The sequence below is a fragment of the Ammospiza caudacuta genome, chromosome 3 (assembly GCF_027887145.1).
Source record: "Ammospiza caudacuta isolate bAmmCau1 chromosome 3, bAmmCau1.pri, whole genome shotgun sequence".
Taxonomy (NCBI): Eukaryota; Metazoa; Chordata; class Aves; order Passeriformes; family Passerellidae; genus Ammospiza; species Ammospiza caudacuta.
The window spans coordinates 113,309,398-113,328,326 of record NC_080595.1 but is presented as its reverse complement, the minus strand read 5'-3'; the positions used below and the strand labels follow the sequence as shown (position 1 = coordinate 113,328,326).

The 18,929-nt window shown below is 39.8% G+C and overlaps 1 protein-coding gene across 1 annotated transcript; it reads left to right on the top strand.

Moving 5' to 3' along the window:
* The first annotated feature begins 5,287 nt into the window (after positions 1–5,287).
* Positions 5,288–16,863, top strand: LOC131555333 (cysteine-rich venom protein kaouthin-2-like). Its single transcript, XM_058801266.1, has 8 exons — positions 5,288–5,357; positions 9,439–9,500; positions 10,828–10,947; positions 11,428–11,515; positions 12,607–12,752; positions 13,487–13,581; positions 15,166–15,254; positions 15,935–16,863. Exons 1-8 carry the CDS (start codon positions 5,345–5,347, stop codon positions 15,943–15,945), a joined length of 624 nt encoding a protein of 207 aa, XP_058657249.1. The 5' UTR covers positions 5,288–5,344; the 3' UTR covers positions 15,946–16,863.
* Positions 16,864–18,929: the final 2,066 nt, after the last annotated feature.

The following is an 18,929-nucleotide window of genomic DNA, read 5'->3' as shown; positions in this document are numbered from 1 at the left end:
TGTCTGTTAACATGGAATACCTGACCAATAAGTTTTATCTTTTGTTATCTTCATATGCATAGGATTTAGCATGACAATATTACTTCAAATATTACTTGGGATTATGTCCAGGTACTTGATAGCAGGATATGATTTCAAACTTATGAGAAAAGGGAATTAGTCCCAAATATTGTGGGATTTCTCTATAAAACTGGCGGTACGTTATTCATAGAAATAATTATTAAGCTCCCCAACAGTGGAAAATTTGTGCATTAACATTTCCTGTGCATGGTGTTAAGACAAGGCCTTTTTGTGGGAGGCAGATCAAAAAGATTTTGGGGGTTTCCCTTCCTGTGGCAGGCCACAAGGTGTAATTCTGCACTGGCATTAAGGAGGACTTAAATGTGTTCAGTGCCTGGAGAACCACAAGTACTGGGGGAAAACAGATTTGCACTGTGAACAAAATTCCCACTGTTCAGTGCATTTTCTTCTCCAAGTCAAGGAGAGTTAAATAAAAACACACTGGGATAAAGAAAAACAGAAATACAGCTTGGCAACAAAATTTTCTGCCACTTAGACACCTTATCAGAGTAAATTTTTTAAATCTAATTCTGTTTTCTTTATAATGTACATCACTACTCTTAAACACGAGACACTGCTGCTCCTGTAAGGACTCTTGTTTTAGACTACCTCAGGGTTCGATCAGGCTAAAGACCTGAAAAATCACACTGGAAAGAAGAGAAACAAGAAACTAGTCCAGTGCAGCAATCAAATATGAAACTGAATTTTGGAACTTTTCCATGGATGTATTGCAATGATCCATGCTCAAAAAAGGGTATGAAATATACATCAGACATTTATAAAAATCCACAGAATGCTTCTATTCTATCTTTTTTTTTTTTCCAGGCCCAAAAACCTTATCATAAACCTTGCCTTCCATGACATCTAACATTTTCTTCTTGACATTTTAAAATCAGAATTGGTAACAGCAGGCATGCTGGGAATTAACTGCATCAAAGATCTAAAGGAGACATTATAGAAAAGTGTGGTATGGTATAAGGATGTTACACAGCCTTGCTATACTGCTAAGAGAGTGGCAAACAACATCTCACCCTAAACACAGAGACACTTCTTTCAGATAAATTATGCAAATTTAATTACATTTTTAGCTGCATTTCTCTTGTGATTGCCTGGTCGAGTCAATCCTTGAAACAGAATCCTTCTAAATAAATGCACTATTGCTAAATGCATTTGCTATGGCAGAAATCTGAAAATACTGAAAAATTAATCTTCAGAGTCCTGCTGGCTTACAGTTACTGGCTCTGGGAAGAGCTACAGAAGAGCGTGGGGTCTGTGCCCTCTGTTGAAATTAGGGATGAAAGAGCCATTGACTCTTGGGAGAACCAGTGTAATTTTTAGGATGGAAGTACCAAACCTCAGTGATTGACTTTGCAATCTGTCTATTCCTAGAAATACACAGTGGAGCCTTCAGGCTGCTGTTTTCCAAAGTTTTCAGTGTTTCCATCAGTTTCCTTGGAGAATTAAAACCCTGGGAAACACAAAACTGAGATAGAAATAAGCCGAGGCATTAAGTTTCTTTAAGGATTATTAATATAGTTTGGAATCTCCATAATGGACTCAAAATATTTATCAAGCCATGTAATCTGAGGCTGCACTGAATTAACTCCCTGAGATAAATGCAGATGATACATAGGAAAAACCCACACTTTTGTTCAGACTAATAAAAAAGTGATATGCTCTAATAATTGAGAAAATTCTTATCATATGGAATATGAGAAAATAATGTGGCTGATTATATCTCAAATTCCAGTGGGAAACCTGCCAAGACAGTCTTTAAGAGCAATAAATTTATTGACCATCCCATTTGTGTAATAGGAATGGAACTCCAGCTGAGTATCTGGGTTTTCACTTTGTGGTGGACAGAAAATGAGAAAACTCCGCCTATTTAGCACTGAGGAACAGAAAGGAAGAATGCTGCTGTGAAGGTAAAATATTTCAAATGTTTTGACAAACCTTTATTCAGGTCTCTGCTTTATTTAGTGAATGGGAATGTCACCCAAGGTTAGTCTCTAAGATGAACCTGGAGGTTACCCACCACTTTAAAGACTTAAAAATAATTTTTAGATTGATAAATTTAGTTTAGCTTTATCTTAATCTATGATAAAAATTATTTTTTTCTACACTGGAAAAAAGCTGATTTCTTCTACCTCTAATTCTCTGTCTTCAGCCACGAAGCAGAAAATACCAGTGGCATTTAAATATCTGGAGATTGCCTCCCACATACAGAAATAAATTGTCAGAGTGGAGTTTCAGAGGCTTTTGTGACATTTATTGTAAGTCAGGGTCACTGCGTGGCCAACAAGAACAGAACAATGCTTTCAGAAGTTAATTTACTAAGATGGGACTCTAAGACAGGAAAACAGAAAAGTGTCTCTGTCTATTGAATATTGAGGGAATCTGAACACCTATATTGTGTTACATACATATCATTTGGATATCTAAAGATAGAGGAATGTAAATTCTTTATATAGTTTATTAGTGTTTTTCATTCTTGCTGTGATAGGCTCTGGGACCCTGCTCTGGGAACTCTAGAAAATGCTGTAGAAATAAGAAGGAACAGATAATTTTTCTCCTAGATATTGAATGGCTGGATACAAAAGAAAAGAGGGATATAGATAAATAGGGATAGTAAATGGAGAAAATAAAAACAAAATAGGTTTGATCTTATATAAGACAATAACCACAAACTAGATCTAGCTTACTCACTGAAATATTTTGTAGGCATCAAAACTAAGAAAATACAGAAGAAACTGCAAATGTTTATTGATCACTTTCCCATAGCAAAACTAAAGATGTTGAAAAAATACCAGTTAACAGGTTAAATTCATCACCAGGTGCTGAAGGAGTCATGGTCAAAATCTGAAAACTGGGTGAAGATGAATGTCAGGAAACAAAGAGGGGCTCTACATACCTGAGAAATGGGAACAGTAGCTTATGACTAATGAGATGGAGTTGGCATGAAAATTTAAAGACAAGGAATTGTATTCTTATTAGCAATGCCAGACAAAAAGAGTCACTATAAATGCCTGATTTATGCTTAATGGGATTTGCTAGAGGAATGAGGTTTACATAATCAGCCAGTTTGCAGGTGATGCAGACCTGAAAGGAGGGGCTCCTACAGCAGGTGGTGGAGCTGCTGCTCATGGGGACCTCAACAGGCTGCAGGAATGATCTTTAGAGGTCCCTTCCAACCTGAGATGTTCTGTGATTCCATGAAAATAAACTTAGGAGGTGTCATGACAGAATATTCACAGAAATGTTGCTGGGGGATAGGCTGTTGTTGTGAATCATTCTCTTGGGTTTTTAGGCAGCTCTTACACTTGAGTGGGGAGCTGATTCACAAGGTCTCAGTGTATATTAGGCAGAGGAATGACTGACAAACATAATAGGATACTGTCTTTACCTTATGATCCATTGCTCACTGATCACACGCATAGAGATTTTCATTAGCTATGGTTATAATGATTGTGCTAATTACACTTGTTTTCTCATACAGCAATTAGAGGTTCCCACTGTAATGTGTCGAACTGCTGTATCTGTCAATAAATAAAATAAGACTGGTCTCTCTTTGGTCCTCTCCAGTGTAAGCACCATAAAAATCACACAACCTTAGAAAAATTTTGGTTGCACAGGATCTCTGAAGCTCATCTGGTCCAACACCATGTTCAGCCTCAAGTCTGTGTTGTAGAAGAGTCAATCTCTGCCTTCTCCCTTTCCAATACAGCAGCCCTTTGCTGGGCTTACTCTGCTGAAGCCTTTCTTGTACTGGGGACTCTAAAACTGGCCACAGCAGTCCCAACACCATTTCAGAATTGCTCAAAATTGGGTTTAATCACTATTGTCAGTTCATGCACTGTGCAGTGGCCAATCCAGCGCGGTTCATTGTTCGTGATGACTCTTGTGCAGCTTCTCATAGAATCATTTACACTGGAAAAGACCTCTCAGATCATCCCTGCCCATGGTGGGAGGCTTGGAAGTAAATGATCTCCAAGGTCCCTTCCAACCCAGACCATTCTATGATCAAGTCCAACCCCTAATGTATTTTTGTAGACCTGTTCCCTCAATAATTGGTGTCTTTAATTGTTTGCTTTCAGATCTTATCTGTCAAATCACAGCTCTAGCTTTTTGGGGTTCATCTGAATGATGGCCTTTTTATCCAGCATGTGGACTGCTCCCTGCAGTTTGGTGTCAACCCCAAACTTGCTGAGGGTGTGTTTCTCTCCACATAATTACCAACCATCAACCACCCCACAGTCATTTCATCTGGCAGAGCCAAGGTGCTGCTTTCCCAGGTGTGGAAAAGTAAAGGCCTGTTCTGAAGGCACAACCTGAGTTCTCAGTGAGGAGCTGAGTAACTAGGAAGACAGGAGATCTGAATTTAAATTAAAAAAAACAGCAACATTTGATATAAAAGCAGACTGACAGCTGCTCTGGTCAGCAATTACTGGAGACTGAACATGGACACAAGCAATCAGTGCACACAGAAAATCCCTTCTGATCTGGCAGTGTTCCCATCCATCCCATCTCACCCCATGTACCCAGAAATGCCAAAACAAATACAGGTTTTAATGTTAATGCACATGGTAATCTTTCAATCTTTATCCAATATTCATTAAAAAGATAAATTACAGAAACATCCTTGTCTCCTTTTTTGGCTTTTACACTATAGGACCAATGTAAAGAATCCATGGAATGAACAGGAACTCGGCCCAAGTCTTTTTAAACTCCCATGGAAAAATCAATGGGCAAGATTCCATCTTGGTTACAACAGTGTCAGTCTGGAAGCATTGTTAATTAGTAGTAGTAGTAATAATAATAATAATAATAATAATAATAATAAAGTCAGTAGCTAGCTGAGTTTATTTGCATTGCTGGAGATCAGGATCAAATGTTACTACAACTGGTTGTGTCAATCATTAGCAGAGAGCGTTGTACCTGGCCTCCCCATTGACTGCAAATTTCAAATTTAAGATGTAACACTTCCAAAAATAACTTCAGAGTATTCCATGTATTCCAGTACAAGAAGTAAGAGGAAATTAAAATGGAAGACAAGCAAACAACTTCCTTTTTGGATGAATTTAAGCTTGAAAAATATGCTGTTGTTCTATCTGGTCACTACATGAACTTTGTAATACTTGTGACGTTGAATCACCTTGTCCTATCAGGAAACAGGAGAGCTATAAATCACCCTCCAGTGAAGAATTCCTGCCAATTCTACAACTATCTGATGAAGGACTATTGGAATTAATACCACAACAAAGGACAGAAGAAACTTCTGATCTTCATGGAAACAAAAGGTAGGATTCACCTTGATTCGTTGGCTTAATTTTTTTTTTTTTCCTGTATAAAATACAACCTGTCATCAGAAGACTTCTTGAAAAATTTAGACAGAAGAGGATTTTATTCAATGAAAAGTAAGGATTATATAGGCAATAGTGTAACACAAGCTAAAACAAAAAGATGGAGAAAATGGATGAACGATCAAAAATACTAGAAAAGCCACCTGTATCAAGAAAGCAGCATCTTAGTAAATTATTTATGCATAGAGAAAGGGACAGAGAGACAGTCAAACACTTTGAATGGGATATAGATTCAGTTTAGTAAGTTCTATTGGTTCATGTTTCTATCACCACCTATTTTCAGAGTGGGAAAATTACCACCTTGTTTAATTGACTCCTCTTCTGCAAAGTAGCTGCTAAGAAGCCTTTGTGTAATAATGCTTTACAAGTCTAATGACAGAGACTTAATTCTATTTCAGGTTTTTCTCAAGGATAATAAAAAATAATTGGGATTTTTTTGTTAATGGTTATCCAATTAAATGAATAATTTAGGATACACCTTTTTATTTTTTTATTTTAGAAGGAGAGACTGGAAAAACATATTCTCATGAGTTTGCCAAACTCATACAAACTAGGCATGCTAAAGCACCATCTTTCAGTGGCAGATCCTGGTATACAGATGGATTTGCAGGAAAGTCAGTAAGACTTGGCACATGTCCTGATTTATGTTTGATTGAGGGGGAGCAGGGGAGGGGGAGAGAGAGACTGATTTTAGGACCGGTGCCTAGAAATTAATGCAGAGCAATTAAATTTACATCTCATAAACTGTAAGCATTTGGTTGAAATCAGTGGGATTGCCAAAAGTATGTTAATATCTTGGAGTGGGAAACCCACTGGGTCTTAGAAAGCATTCCAATGGCATTTTGAAACTCGTATCATGTATTAAATTACCAATTATATTTAATTGTAAGTTAATTCATAGAAAATATTACAGTGAATGAATACTTTGCCCATGTCTCTAAATCAGCTTCTTCAGATTAGTTTGCAAACTAGAAAGCTTCATCATTTCAGTGAAAAATTTTTTCCTTTATATGTTTTATGTGCAAAAAGGGTTGCCTTATACTTGCATCTCATCATATTTTGCATTCAAAAGACATATTTTTGCTTGTAACTTGAGTACAGCTGAAAATAGTCCAAATTCTATTTACTTTCTAGTTAGAAATTAAATGAAAAGCATATTTTTTCATGATATTGGGAGCATAACCTTTTGTTGCTAAACACCTAAATCAGACAAAGTGCAAAGTTTTGTAATGGCTCTGAGAAATACGAGTTAGAGAAATTAGTAAGAAAAACATTCTGTGATTCTAAAGCACTTCAAGGAGGCACAGGTGATGTTAAAATCTAAAGTAAGGGACATAAAACAATACTAAGAACAGGAGATCAATTACTTACTCTGTTAATCATCCATATATTTTCCCCTGGATCAACTGGATCTTCCCTCAAATACAAGTGCTTGGAATAATCCACCCTATTTTGAAGGCTGTGAGAGTTTAATTGGACAGAAGTGACCAGTCTTTCCGGTTTTTTGGCCTCTGAGCTCCAGCTGCCAACAGTCACAGTGCATGGGTTTTGTTGTTTAGCAGAGCTGGAGCAGCATCCCTGCCTCAGGCTGGGCATTTGGGTCACCCCCAGAGCAAGGTGAGAGCCTGGTGAAGAGCTGGGGCCTTGCTGTAACACCTGGAAAAGCATATTTATTCTTAACCACGTGTTCTCCACGAGTACCAATGCTCTCCAGAGCACCCTGTGTTTTATATAAACTGGTTGCCTCCAGGCAAAGGGGCTTTGCTGAATATGAAAGGATCAGCAAGCCCTACTGGCCTCTCCCCAAGAATAATTTAAAACTAAAATCAGCAGCCCCTCAAAACCAAACAAGGTAAGCTAATAATACACCTCTGTGGTAACATGCCCATAAATTCCCTCAGAGTGGGAGGCTGGGAAAATTGCCAGGACAAGTAAATTCCACTCTAGTCACCTGCTTGCCTGCCAGAGGTAGGTGAGCAGAAACCAGCTAAGTGTAACTCGTGTGGCTGATTGCAGATACCTGAACTTTGCAGTGACCTCCTTGGTCACTGGAGTGGTGTTTGAGCCTCCCAGGCAAGTGGAGTCTTGGAATCCAAGGTCTGGTGGATGGTTTTTCAATTAGAATGAGATATTTGTAGAATAACCTGAGTTGGATGGGACCCACAAGGATCATCAAAGTCCTACTCCTGGCCCTGCATGGGAAATACCAAGAATCACAATGTTAGAGAGGGCTTTAATTTCTGTTGTCATTTCTTATTACTTGTAATATAGTCAAGACCTGTCTTAAAACAAATAAAACCGAAAAAAATCTTCCTGAAACAGGTCTTTCCCAGTTCTGCCCCAGCTCACATGCAAGATGTCATAGTGCTGGTCACTAAGCTTTGAGCAGGTTTTGAATACTGACTCCTACACCCAACATTAGAGATCAGATGGGCTCAGTGTCTAATTCCCCTCTCAACCAAAGCACTCCAGTCAGAGCAGGCAAAGGGGAGCAAGGGAATTTTCAGATTCACTTTGACACAGAAACAGACTAAGAACAGCATCCCATCCCATTCTGGAGTTTGAGAATGAGCAATAGGCTTCCTGCAAGAAGGGCAGCAAAAATACCTGTGAACACCTGTGGGGATATCCCATCAGTGTTACAGCAGGAAGTATGAGATGTAAAAAGCAGCTGATTCATAGAAATTTGGAAATAAAGAGGGAGAATTAATTTTATTGTTATAGTTCTAAAAATGAATGGGAGGGAGGGAGGGAGGAAGGGGAAGGAAGGAAGTGTCGGAAGGAAGGAAGTGTCGGAAGGAAGGAAGGAAGGAAGGAAGGAAGGAAGGAAGGAAGGAAGGAAGGAAGGAAGGAAGGAAGGAAGGAAGGAAGGAAGGAAGGAAGGAAGGAAGGAAGGAAGGAAGGAAGGAAGGAAGGAAGGAAGGAAGGAAGGAAGTGTCGGAAGGAAGGAAGTGTCGGAAGGAAGTGTCGGAAGGAAGTGTCGGAAGGAAGTGTCGGAAGGAAGTGTCGGAAGGAAGTGTCGGAAGGAAGGAAGGAAGGAAGGAAGGAAGGAAGGAAGGAAGGAAGGAAGGAAGGAAGGAAGGAAGGAAGGAAGGAAGGAAGGAAGGAAGGAAGGAAGGAAGTGTCGGAAGGAAGTGTCGGAAGGAAGGAAGGAAGGAAGGAAGGAAGTGTCGGAAGGAAGGAAGGAAGGAAGTGTCGGAAGGAAGGAAGTGTCGGAAGGAAGGAAGTGTCGGAAGGAAGTGTCGGAAGGAAGGAAGTGTCGGAAGGAAGGAAGTGTCGGAAGGAAGGAAGGAAGGAAGGAAGGAAGTGTCGGAAGGAAGGAAGGAAGTGTCGGAAGGAAGGAAGGAAGTGTCGGAAGGAAGGAAGTGTCGGAAGGAAGGAAGGAAGGAAGGAAGGAAGGAAGGAAGGAAGGAAGGAAGGAAGGAAGGAAGGAAGGAAGGAAGTGTCGGAAGGAAGGAAGTGTCGGAAGGAAGGAAGGAAGGAAGTGTCGGAAGGAAGGAAGGAAGTGTCGGAAGGAAGGAAGTGTCGGAAGGAAGTGTCGGAAGGAAGGAAGTGTCGGAAGGAAGGAAGGAAGGAAGTGTCGGAAGGAAGTGTCGGAAGGAAGTCGGAAGGAAGGAAGGAAGTGTCGGAAGGAAGGAAGTGTCGGAAGGAAGGAAGGAAGGAAGGAAGGAAGGAAGGAAGGAAGGAAGGAAGGAAGGAAGGAAGTGTCGGAAGGAAGGAAGGAAGTGTCGGAAGGAAGGAAGTGTCGGAAGGAAGTGTCGGAAGGAAGTGTCGGAAGGAAGTGTCGGAAGGAAGTGTCGGAAGGAAGTGTCGGAAGGAAGTGTCGGAAGGAAGGAAGGAAGGAAGGAAGGAAGGAAGGAAGGAAGGAAGGAAGGAAGGAAGGAAGGAAGGAAGGAAGGAAGGAAGGAAGGAAGGAACTTGAGCAAAAGCCAGAAAACATACAGGATAAAGATGTATTTTGTATTCAGAGAAATGAAAACTGTAAAAAGAAAATTAATTCCTCATTCTCACTTTTCAGAGATGATTCTGCCAGCAGTGTTCCTGTGTTTCACAGCTGTGCTGCCTCCATCCATTGGAAAGGTAGAATTTTATCTCTTATTTGTAAATAAGAGATATTTGTAAAATTTGGGTGGGCCCTGAGGCACTTGTGGACCAACTGAATTTGGCTTTTCCTATGCACACCAAACATATACTGAAAGAGTCTGATGAGATATTTAGGATCTGGAAAGCATTTATTCTTGAAGTAATAGATATAGGATCTGGAAAGCACTTATCCTTGAAGTCTGCTTCATTTCAAAACAGTTTTCTGGTTCTACATTTGCACAAAAAAAACATCTAAAGATGTACTTGTAAGTTGGCTCAGAGATAGCTGTATTTTCCAGAAGTTTCCATACACAAATCCAATAATCTGGACCTCCTAAAGATCAAGCACTTTTCCCATTAATTCCACACAGGTTTATAGATATCATTTACTTACCTCTCTTCCTTTCTCATCCCACAAGTCCTGAGGTTCTGCCTCTCTCTTTGCTCACAGTCCCATCCACTCAGCCCATATCCCTGATTTCCCTCAAACAGCTAAATTAACACCCTGAATGCACTCACAGAATGGTTCCTCCCAACTCAAACAGTCTGAAATCTGTAGTTTGCTACTTCTCCATCACATGACTGATGGCTTGACTGCATTTCCTCCTAATCCTTCAATTTCTCCTCTCAATGCTGCAGTCCAGACTAGATGAGAATGGATGTAAAGAGGAGGCTGAGTTCCTCACATGGCTATTTTTTCATTAGAGAACATGTGAAAACCATGAGAAATTTTGTCAGAATTATGACAGAATTGGAAGAAGATCTATGGCATGAAAGGTATAAACATTTTCTGTTCAGTGGGATGTCCTGATGAAGTACCACAAGAAGCCTGAGATGATCCTGTGATTAAACAACAGATTTTTTCAATAGAAAAACACTGATAAAGAAGTTTAAAACTAGAAGAGAAACATATCATAAACACAATTAATATATTCTGATGATTTGTAGATCCTCTTTACACAAAACCTCATTAGGAAATTATAATATTGGTAAATAAGTCTTGTTCTGTTGCCTAAATGTGAGTCTACAGGCGTAGAAGCATTCCAGAATATCCCTATCCTCCACAGAGGGTTGGGAGATAAAATACAGGAATCTCTGTTATTATTGCTTAGCTTTACACTGTGGAACCACTGAAATGCTGCTCCACATGGAAGAGACACTTAGGAGACAAAGAGGACCACAGTCCTTCCTCCCCCACAGGCATTATGTCCTTGGTTGGTAATAAAATTTTGGTATTTTAATATTTCCTACACAGGATGCAGGATTTAGTGAAATTCAAATGAAACAGAAATACAGCTTTTTTTCTTTTTTTTTTTCAATTTAGGAAACTGCAGTTCTCAATGCTCTGTCAAGCAGCAGAGCAGAGCAGCAGAAATTGATTGTTGACAGACATAATGCCCTCAGGAGAGGAGTAAAACCAACTGCCAGCAACATGATGAAGATGGTAAGTTGTGTGCTGTAAATTTATTTTTAATGAGTGGTGGACTATATGAGAGATACAGGACTGTATGCGGGGTCACATTATTTTATTTAGCCACAAATTCCTTCTCCAGACCTTTCCTAAGGATTGAGCACCGCCAGCACCCAGAGAAACATAAGGCTGGGCAGGTGGAAAAAAAAAAACTGGAAAATGTTGTGGTGTAAGTAATGTCTTTTTTGAAGTAAAATGAAAAGGAGAAGAAAGATCCATAGCATAAATAATTTCTTTCTGATGCATTCTTCATCAGGCTTCACAGTTTCCATTCCCTTGGTGCACAGTAACTTTGCTCCTACCTCCCTCTCCCCTCAAAAATTGGGATCAAAAGGATTTCGCATTTGACTTTTTTCTCATTTAAATGTAATTTCTAAATGTTACTCCTTTATGAGGGGTATGCATGAGGGGTTATTCATGGGTGTGTGACAGATATTTTCTTCTTTCATTAAGGAATGGTGTCCTGCAGCTGCAGAGAATGCCCAAAATTGGGCCAATCAATGTAATTTAAGGCACAGTCCTCCTAACCTGAGGAGAGCCAGTAAGTGCAGCATGAGTGGAGCTGAACAACATCACAGCTTATTGATGTGGCCACTTTGGGGTTTTGCTTGTTTGGGGGAAATGAGATGCAATTTTAATTTCATACTGATTTTTTTTGTCATGTGACAAATGGAAATTTCTAGGTAGAAATCTGCCCAGTGAGCAAGAAAAATTCAATCCCATTCTCATCCCAGTTTTACATAGTATATCCCATTTCTACAGCAGATGAAAAAAATTAAATCATAGTGATAAAGCATATTCTCCTAAAATATCCATCAGAAAAAAGGGAATCTAGAGATCTAGAGCCAGCTAATGCAGAAACCAGTTCACTTGTGCTGGTTTGAAATGTCTGGGAAGAAAAGGACAAAAGGCAAAGGTGTAAAACTGGCTGGTGGTGCTAAGCACGGTTTCTCAGACCAGACTTAAGAGTTTTTAAATCCCCTGGCAAATTGCAACCTAAAACTGTCTCTGAGGTTCAGATTAATACTTAGTCAGTCACTGGATATTGAATTTACAGCTGTACCATGTTAACAGGCCAGTGTGTTGCTGATTGACCTCTACCCGCACCACATCTAAGATGTGGACAATCCTGTCAATATTTTTTTCCTAAAATACAAATCCTCTGGTTTTTTGCCAGGGTGAATCCCATTTGAGGACCAATGCAGTGGCGTTAGACCTGAATAAAAACAGAAGATAAGGGCAGTAGAGACACTTTCCTGTGTGCCAGGAGTAAAATTTGGATTGTTGGGATTTTCCCAAATTACTGGGTTGTGACCTGGATAATTATTCTTGGCAACTTCCAAATAGCAAAATTACAGCCATGAACCTACAATGCACCTGTGCAGGTGTTCCTGCAGTCATGCAGAATGTCTGCAACAACCAACCACTGGCCAAACAGGCCATGCTGCAAACTGGCCAAGTGACACATTTAGAAAGGGTGATGTCACTCAGCTGGGGAAAAAACATCCTGCAGCCCAATTTAGGATGAGAATTTCTATGAAAATCATCCCACCTTTTGCTGGTTTGTTTTTTTGGGTTTTTTTTCTCATGTGTGTATTCTCTGTGCATTTCTCAGCACCATTCTCTTTTCAGATGTTCAATGTGGTGAAAATCTCTTCATGTCCTCTGCCCCGTTCTCATGGTCAGATGTTCTTCAGACCTGGTACAATGAGGAGAAAAATTTCGAATATGGAACTGGGGCAAAACCAAAAGGTGCTATGTTTGGCCATTACACTCAGGTAGATGTGTTTTTTAATATAGATATTTATATTTCAGGCTGAACAAATAAATGTTAGCTAAGCAAGTTTTACCCTCTCATCGTTAAAGGAAATAAACACAATGGAGACATGAGAGTTATTCTAACAAAACAAGATGAAAACTTTCAAAGGAACAGAATTAGAATGAAAAGAATATGTAAAGTAACAAGATTAAAATGAAAATAATAGCCTGAGTATATGTAGGAGTAAAGAGTAAAGATATTGGTATTTCAAGGCTTTAGGAAGCAGCAACTTGTTTAACATCTGGGAATTGCCCAGAAGGTAGAAAAACAGGGTTATTAAAGTATCAGCAAGGAAATATAAATAGGTTTGCTGCAGTCAACAGAGTTCTTTTGACTCAGAGGAGTTGGGCAATGTCTTATCCTTAACTTCTACAGTACCTGCACAAAAAACAGGATACAAAATTTTACATCATCATTCCTACATTAACAGTTGTAATTGAATGAAGACATAAATGCAAAATCAAAGCATTTATAAACATGTGTCTTGAATTATTCTTGTTATATCCCCAATATTCTTTGGTTGAATAAGGGTGAAAGCAGATTTTCAGTAACATGGGGCTCATATTTTTACTATAAAGGGTAAATAAAGTGACATAATCTCATTGCAAACATTTCTGTGATACATATTGTATTTAAATGACTTTCAAATGTATATTTTCCATACTCCCATTATTTTTATTCTTATACCTACAGATGGTTTGGCACAATTCTTATAAAATTGGATGTGGTTTTGCTTTCTGCAGCAACACTACGTACAGTTACTTTTATGTCTGCCAGTACTGCCCCGCGTACGTATTGATTTGATTTTATTACTTGTTACATCATCAAAATTAGTCAGGAGCTAGAGATATTTGTATCAGGGCACATCACCAATAGCTGAGAAACAGGTTGGAAGACTGTATTAGGAATATGAAAGGACAGAAACACACTTATGAAAAGAGTTGTCAAACAAGAAAAGCATAAAATACATTAAAGGGACACTGATTTTAAATTAAATGTCTCTTGCCTAAAAATCCTAATTTTCATAATAGTTAATTAGAAATAAATATTTTGCACATTCTACTTGAAATGTCAGTGCAGAAAGGCATACCAATATGTACAGTGAAGACTATAATTAATTCCAAAATACTTTAATGTGAATGTTAAAGTGATGATTTCAAAGAGTGCCTAAAATTAATTTCCACATTCACTATATCTTATTTTAGGTTGAACTTGACTGACCATCAGTAGCTCACCCAGCCTCTCTGACTCTTCTCCCCAACAGGATGGAGTAATTAAAAAATATTGTAAAAAGTTCATGGGTCAGGATGAGGCCAGGGGAGTTCACTCACCACTTACTGTCATGGGAAAAAGAGACTCAGTTTAGGAAAATTAGCTTAATTTATTACTAATCAAATCAGACTAGGATAATAAGAAGTAAAACCAAACCTAAAGTACCTTCTACCAGCCCTCATCTTCTTCCCAAGCTCAGCTTGACTCCTGGTTTCCTCTGCCTCCTCCCCCTCAGCAGCACGATGGGATGGGACTGGGGACTCTGCTCAGTTCATCTTGTGCCATTTCTGCCACTCCTTCCTCCCCTTGCTCTTCCCCCACTCCATTGTGGGTCCTTCTCACTGGAGAGACCCCCATGAACTTCAGTGTGGGTCCTTCCCACAGGCTGCAGTTCCTCCTGAGCTGCTCCAGCATGGATTCCTTCCATGCTTCCATTCCCTCAGGATTGGACTGCTGCAATCTGAGTCCCCCACACTGGTCACAAATCCAGTCAGGAGCTTGATCCAGTGAGGGTTTCCCATGGCATCACAGCCTCCTCCAGTCATCCTCCTGCTCCACAGGTTGCAGGTGGATCTTTGCACCCCCATGGACATCCATGGGCTGCTCCTGGTGCCTCTCCATGGGCTGCACCAGGGAACCTCAGCTCAGGTGCCTGGGGCACCTCCTCCCTCTCCTTCTGCACTGACCTGGGTGTCTGCAGGGTGAATTCTCTCACATATTCCCTCTCCTTTCTTCTGGTTGCTGTTGCATGCAGAATTTACCCTCCCTTGAATGTGTTATCCCAGAGCCACAATCTCCATCACAGGGGTCCAACTTGGAGTGGCCAACACTGGCCCTGTCTGGAACAGAGACAGCCTCTGGTGTCTTCTCACAAAGGCCACCCCTGAAATTCCTGAATTCCTCCCCCTTTCTGCCCACTGCCAAAGCATTTCCAAATAAACCCAGCACACATGTAAAAATTGACATATAACCAAGGACCCAACATAAATGTAACAGTAAGTTACAGAAGTAACTGAGTGTAAATCTAAACATCTTTATAATTTATTTTTCCTCTTCAATATGGTATAGTGACTTCATAGCTGGTAACATTGATGTTTCAGGGGAAACCTAATAGGTTCAATGAAGACACCCTACAAGGAAGGAGAGCCCTGTGGGGATTGCCCCAATGCTTGTGAGGATGGACTATGCAGTAAGTTCCAAGCATTTTAATTGTGACATGGATAAAGTTGATGCTTAAAAAAACCCTAAACAGCAATTAATTTATGCAAACTAAATTAAAAAAAAAAATTACTGAAATACTAGGGCCAAAGCACTCTCAGAAATCACATTTCACCATGCTGTCTGCTTTACCTAGGTGAGATAACACCTTTTCATGCCCAGGGGAGATAAATCTCATCCTTGAACCTAAGAAATTCTAGGGAAGGAGGGGACTTCTTTACCTTTTTCTTACTTCTTCATCTTCTAAACAATGGTGGCAGATTAAATGGAAGTAGCAACACGCTTGATAAGAGCAAGTGGCAAACCTGAGATTTTAGAATTCTGGTAGGAAATAAAAACATATGGGCTGCATCTCACAATGCAAGATTTAATTAATATCTTCTGTTATTGAATTAACCAAATTCTCATCACAGACTGTAACATAAAGAAAGAAAACTTTAAAACACCTTTATGGATAAGTAAGAAATCTTTAAAAAGCCACTTATTTTCTGTGTGTGGTCAAATTAATGGTTGGGATGCTGCTGGGGAGTAAATGGCAACAGAGAAGAAAACAAAGAGAAAATAATGTTGATGAAAAATTATTCTGAAAGGACATGATGCAGGTTTTCACTTCCCACTCATGATTAATTTTGTGTTTCGAATCGTTTTCAGCCAAACCTTGAAAGTTTGAAGAGACTTTTGTCCAACATTCCAGGCAAAGTGTCCAGGGTGTGCCCAGAGCTTGGTCAAGTCCACTGCTCTGCTCCTGTCAATGCAAAACTGGAATAAAATAAGAGGCTCAAAATTTACCTTCCTGGATATTCATCTCCTTAATGAATTCTTCCACAAACACTGATTCCATCCTGCCTCTCCAACATATGCAGAAGGACTGACTTCAGTACAGTGACTCATACAAAAAAAAATCTGTAGGTGATGTACATATTCTATTTATATAATGGTCCAGAACATGGTAGAAATCGTAATTTAAATTTTTTGTTTCTTTGCAAGATATATCAAATATATATTAGCTATTATTATTAGCTACTTTAGATAGCTAACAGATAGCTAGATATATTATTAGCTTTTATCATCTTATTAGCTTTTATCTAGCTAATAGATAGCTAGATATATTATTAGCTTTTATCATCTTTCTTTTCCCAAAATGTTATCGAATAAACATTTTTTAAAGGTCTGTCGTTCCATATGTTTATTTTGTTCTTGGAATAGATGGATAGTTCTTGGTCATGTAACTGCTTTTAACTTGATTGAAAATTTAAACTATTGTACTGTTAACAGGACCAGAAGATAAACAGGATTGCTTGAAATATGTAATTCTTAAAAGAAATTAGGAGAGCAGAGCAGTTTCCTGTAGATCTATTCTGGTTTAGAATCTGTTGCTGACATATGTTATACTGTAAAATGCTCAGTTGTGAAAAAAACACAAAAAATACCCCCAAAAAACACACCAAATGTAGTTAATTTAAATTAAGAATCCTGTTTATAGTGTAAGATTGCATTTAAATACAGGTAAACCAAACCTGCCTTGTAAAGAAAAAGGAGTGTCTGAGAAAAGAGCTTAATTCACAGTAACAGATAGTCAAAAGGGGGAAGGTCCCTGCATTTGGGAACTTTCTTTTTCATAACAAGTAGACATGTGTTTCAATCTTTTTTAATATGTTCTTTCACTGTATCAGTCATTAAATTACTCACTCCTCACTGACCAGTTCATCGTAATTTTCATTCTTTCTTATTACCATGAAATAAAATTCTCTAAACTTCACCAAAGTTGTGACTTTATTAGCATTAGGTGTTGAAGGGAGCCTAAATATTTAGCAGCATGAGCAGAATCAGGTTATGTGAGAAGATTTCCTAAGCAAAAACAGAAGTCAGGCAAGCAAGCCTCCATCAGACTCCCTTTCAGAGAGAAACAACAATTAGCATAAATAACCTGCAATCCCCACTCGGTGACCTTTGGGATACAGGTGTTTTTCTGTGCAGTTAACAATGGGGTTAAATATTATTTCAATCTCACCTTAGAAAGGTTGCACATTCCAGTCCCCTTTTAGTAAGGAAGCTGCTGTCATAATTAGGATTGCAAGTCCCAGAGCCCTTGGCACAGAATAATTTCATCACACATTTGACTCCTAGTGGCGTTTCTTCTAGTGTGAAAGACAAGTATTAAGTTAAAAGTTCAATTTCACAACTCAAAGTGCTTATTATTGGGGTTGGGATTTTTCCTCATTCATCTCCACCACTTTTTCCCCTCCATGGCACACTGCCCTCTCAGATGCAGACAGCTCTAAAAGTAAATTAAGCAATGCCAGGGTAGAGGTGTGAGTGCTGGAACATGACTTACTATGCTCTGAAATAATTAGCACAGGTCCAAGTAAGAATGATTATGTTGCAATAGTTAATCCAGGGTTGTTATCAATAAGGAAGTGGGCAGAAACATTGCCCTCACTCACAAAAGACTCCTTTACCATGAATGATGGGTCAACAAATCATAGAATCATTAAGGCTGGAAAAGACCTCTAAGAGCATCAACTTCAAACATTTACCTATCACTGCCAGGTCCATCACTAAACCACATCCCTAACAACCAGAACTGCACATTTCCTGAGCGCTTCCAGGGGTGGTGACTCCAACACTTCCCTGAGTAGCCTGTTCCAATGCTTGACAACCCCTTCTGTGGAGAAATTTTTTGCCAATGTCCAATCTAAACCTCCCTTGGCACAGCTTGAAGCCATTTCCTCTTGTCTATTGTTTGTTACATGGGAGCAGAGACTGAGCTCCACATGGCTACAACCTCTTTATAGGGAGTTGTAAAGAACAAGAATATCCCCCCTGAGCCTCCTTTTCTCCAGGCTGAGCCCCTTTCCCAGCTCCCTCAGCTGTTCCTCCTCAGACCTGTGCTCCAGAGCCTTCCCCAGCTCTGTTCCCTTCCCTGGATATGCTCCAGCCCCTCAATGTCTTTCCTGCAGTGATTTCTGCAAGCTAAACCACAAGAATTCATTTCTCAGTCACTCATAAGAGGAAAAAAGTAGTGCAATAAGGTAAAAATCAATAATCATACATCTGACCCAGGGCATAAAGGTCCATAAGCCTAATTTAGATCTCCAGGAAGATAATGGAACAAATTTCTTCCTGGTCATTATGTAACCAGTAGAGTATTAAATATCAGCATGGATCCTTCATGAACTGATCTTGCCAAAGAAAGTCTCATCAGAGAGTCACTCAGATGAGAGGATGTTGTGATGGCGTAAGTAACAAACTTGGGAGGTGTGGTACAGATGAAAGTACTGAAGCACGGCACATCCATGCAGCTGGACACACATCCATGGATGCTCCTGAGCTGGGGGAGGAGACAGAGACCTCTGGCACCTCAGGGTCCTGGTGGATGACAAGATGTCCATGACCCAGGAGTGTGCTCTGTGAGCAAGGAGACCCAGTGAGGCACATCTGGGCTCCTCAGGACAAGAGAGACATGGAGCTCCTGGAGTGGGTCCAGTGCTGGGTGGCAAAGATGATGGAGGGGCTGGAGCATCTCCCTGATGAGGAGAGGCTGAGGGAGCTGGGGCTGCTCAGCCTGGAGAGGAGGCACAGCTGAGAGGGGCCCTCAGCCCTGGGTGTCCCTGTGTGCAGGGAGGGGCAGAGCAGGGCCCAGGCT

What these genes read in the sequence shown, in the direction of transcription:
- LOC131555333 (XM_058801266.1), top strand. An exon ending in CCAGCAACATGATGAAGATG is followed by an intron (nt 10,948 to 11,427) that starts GTAAGTTGTGTG and finishes TCTTTCATTAAG; the next exon opens with GAATGGTGTCCTGCAGCTGC. An exon ending in TGTTTGGCCATTACACTCAG is followed by an intron (nt 12,753 to 13,486) that starts GTAGATGTGTTT and finishes TTATACCTACAG; the next exon opens with ATGGTTTGGCACAATTCTTA.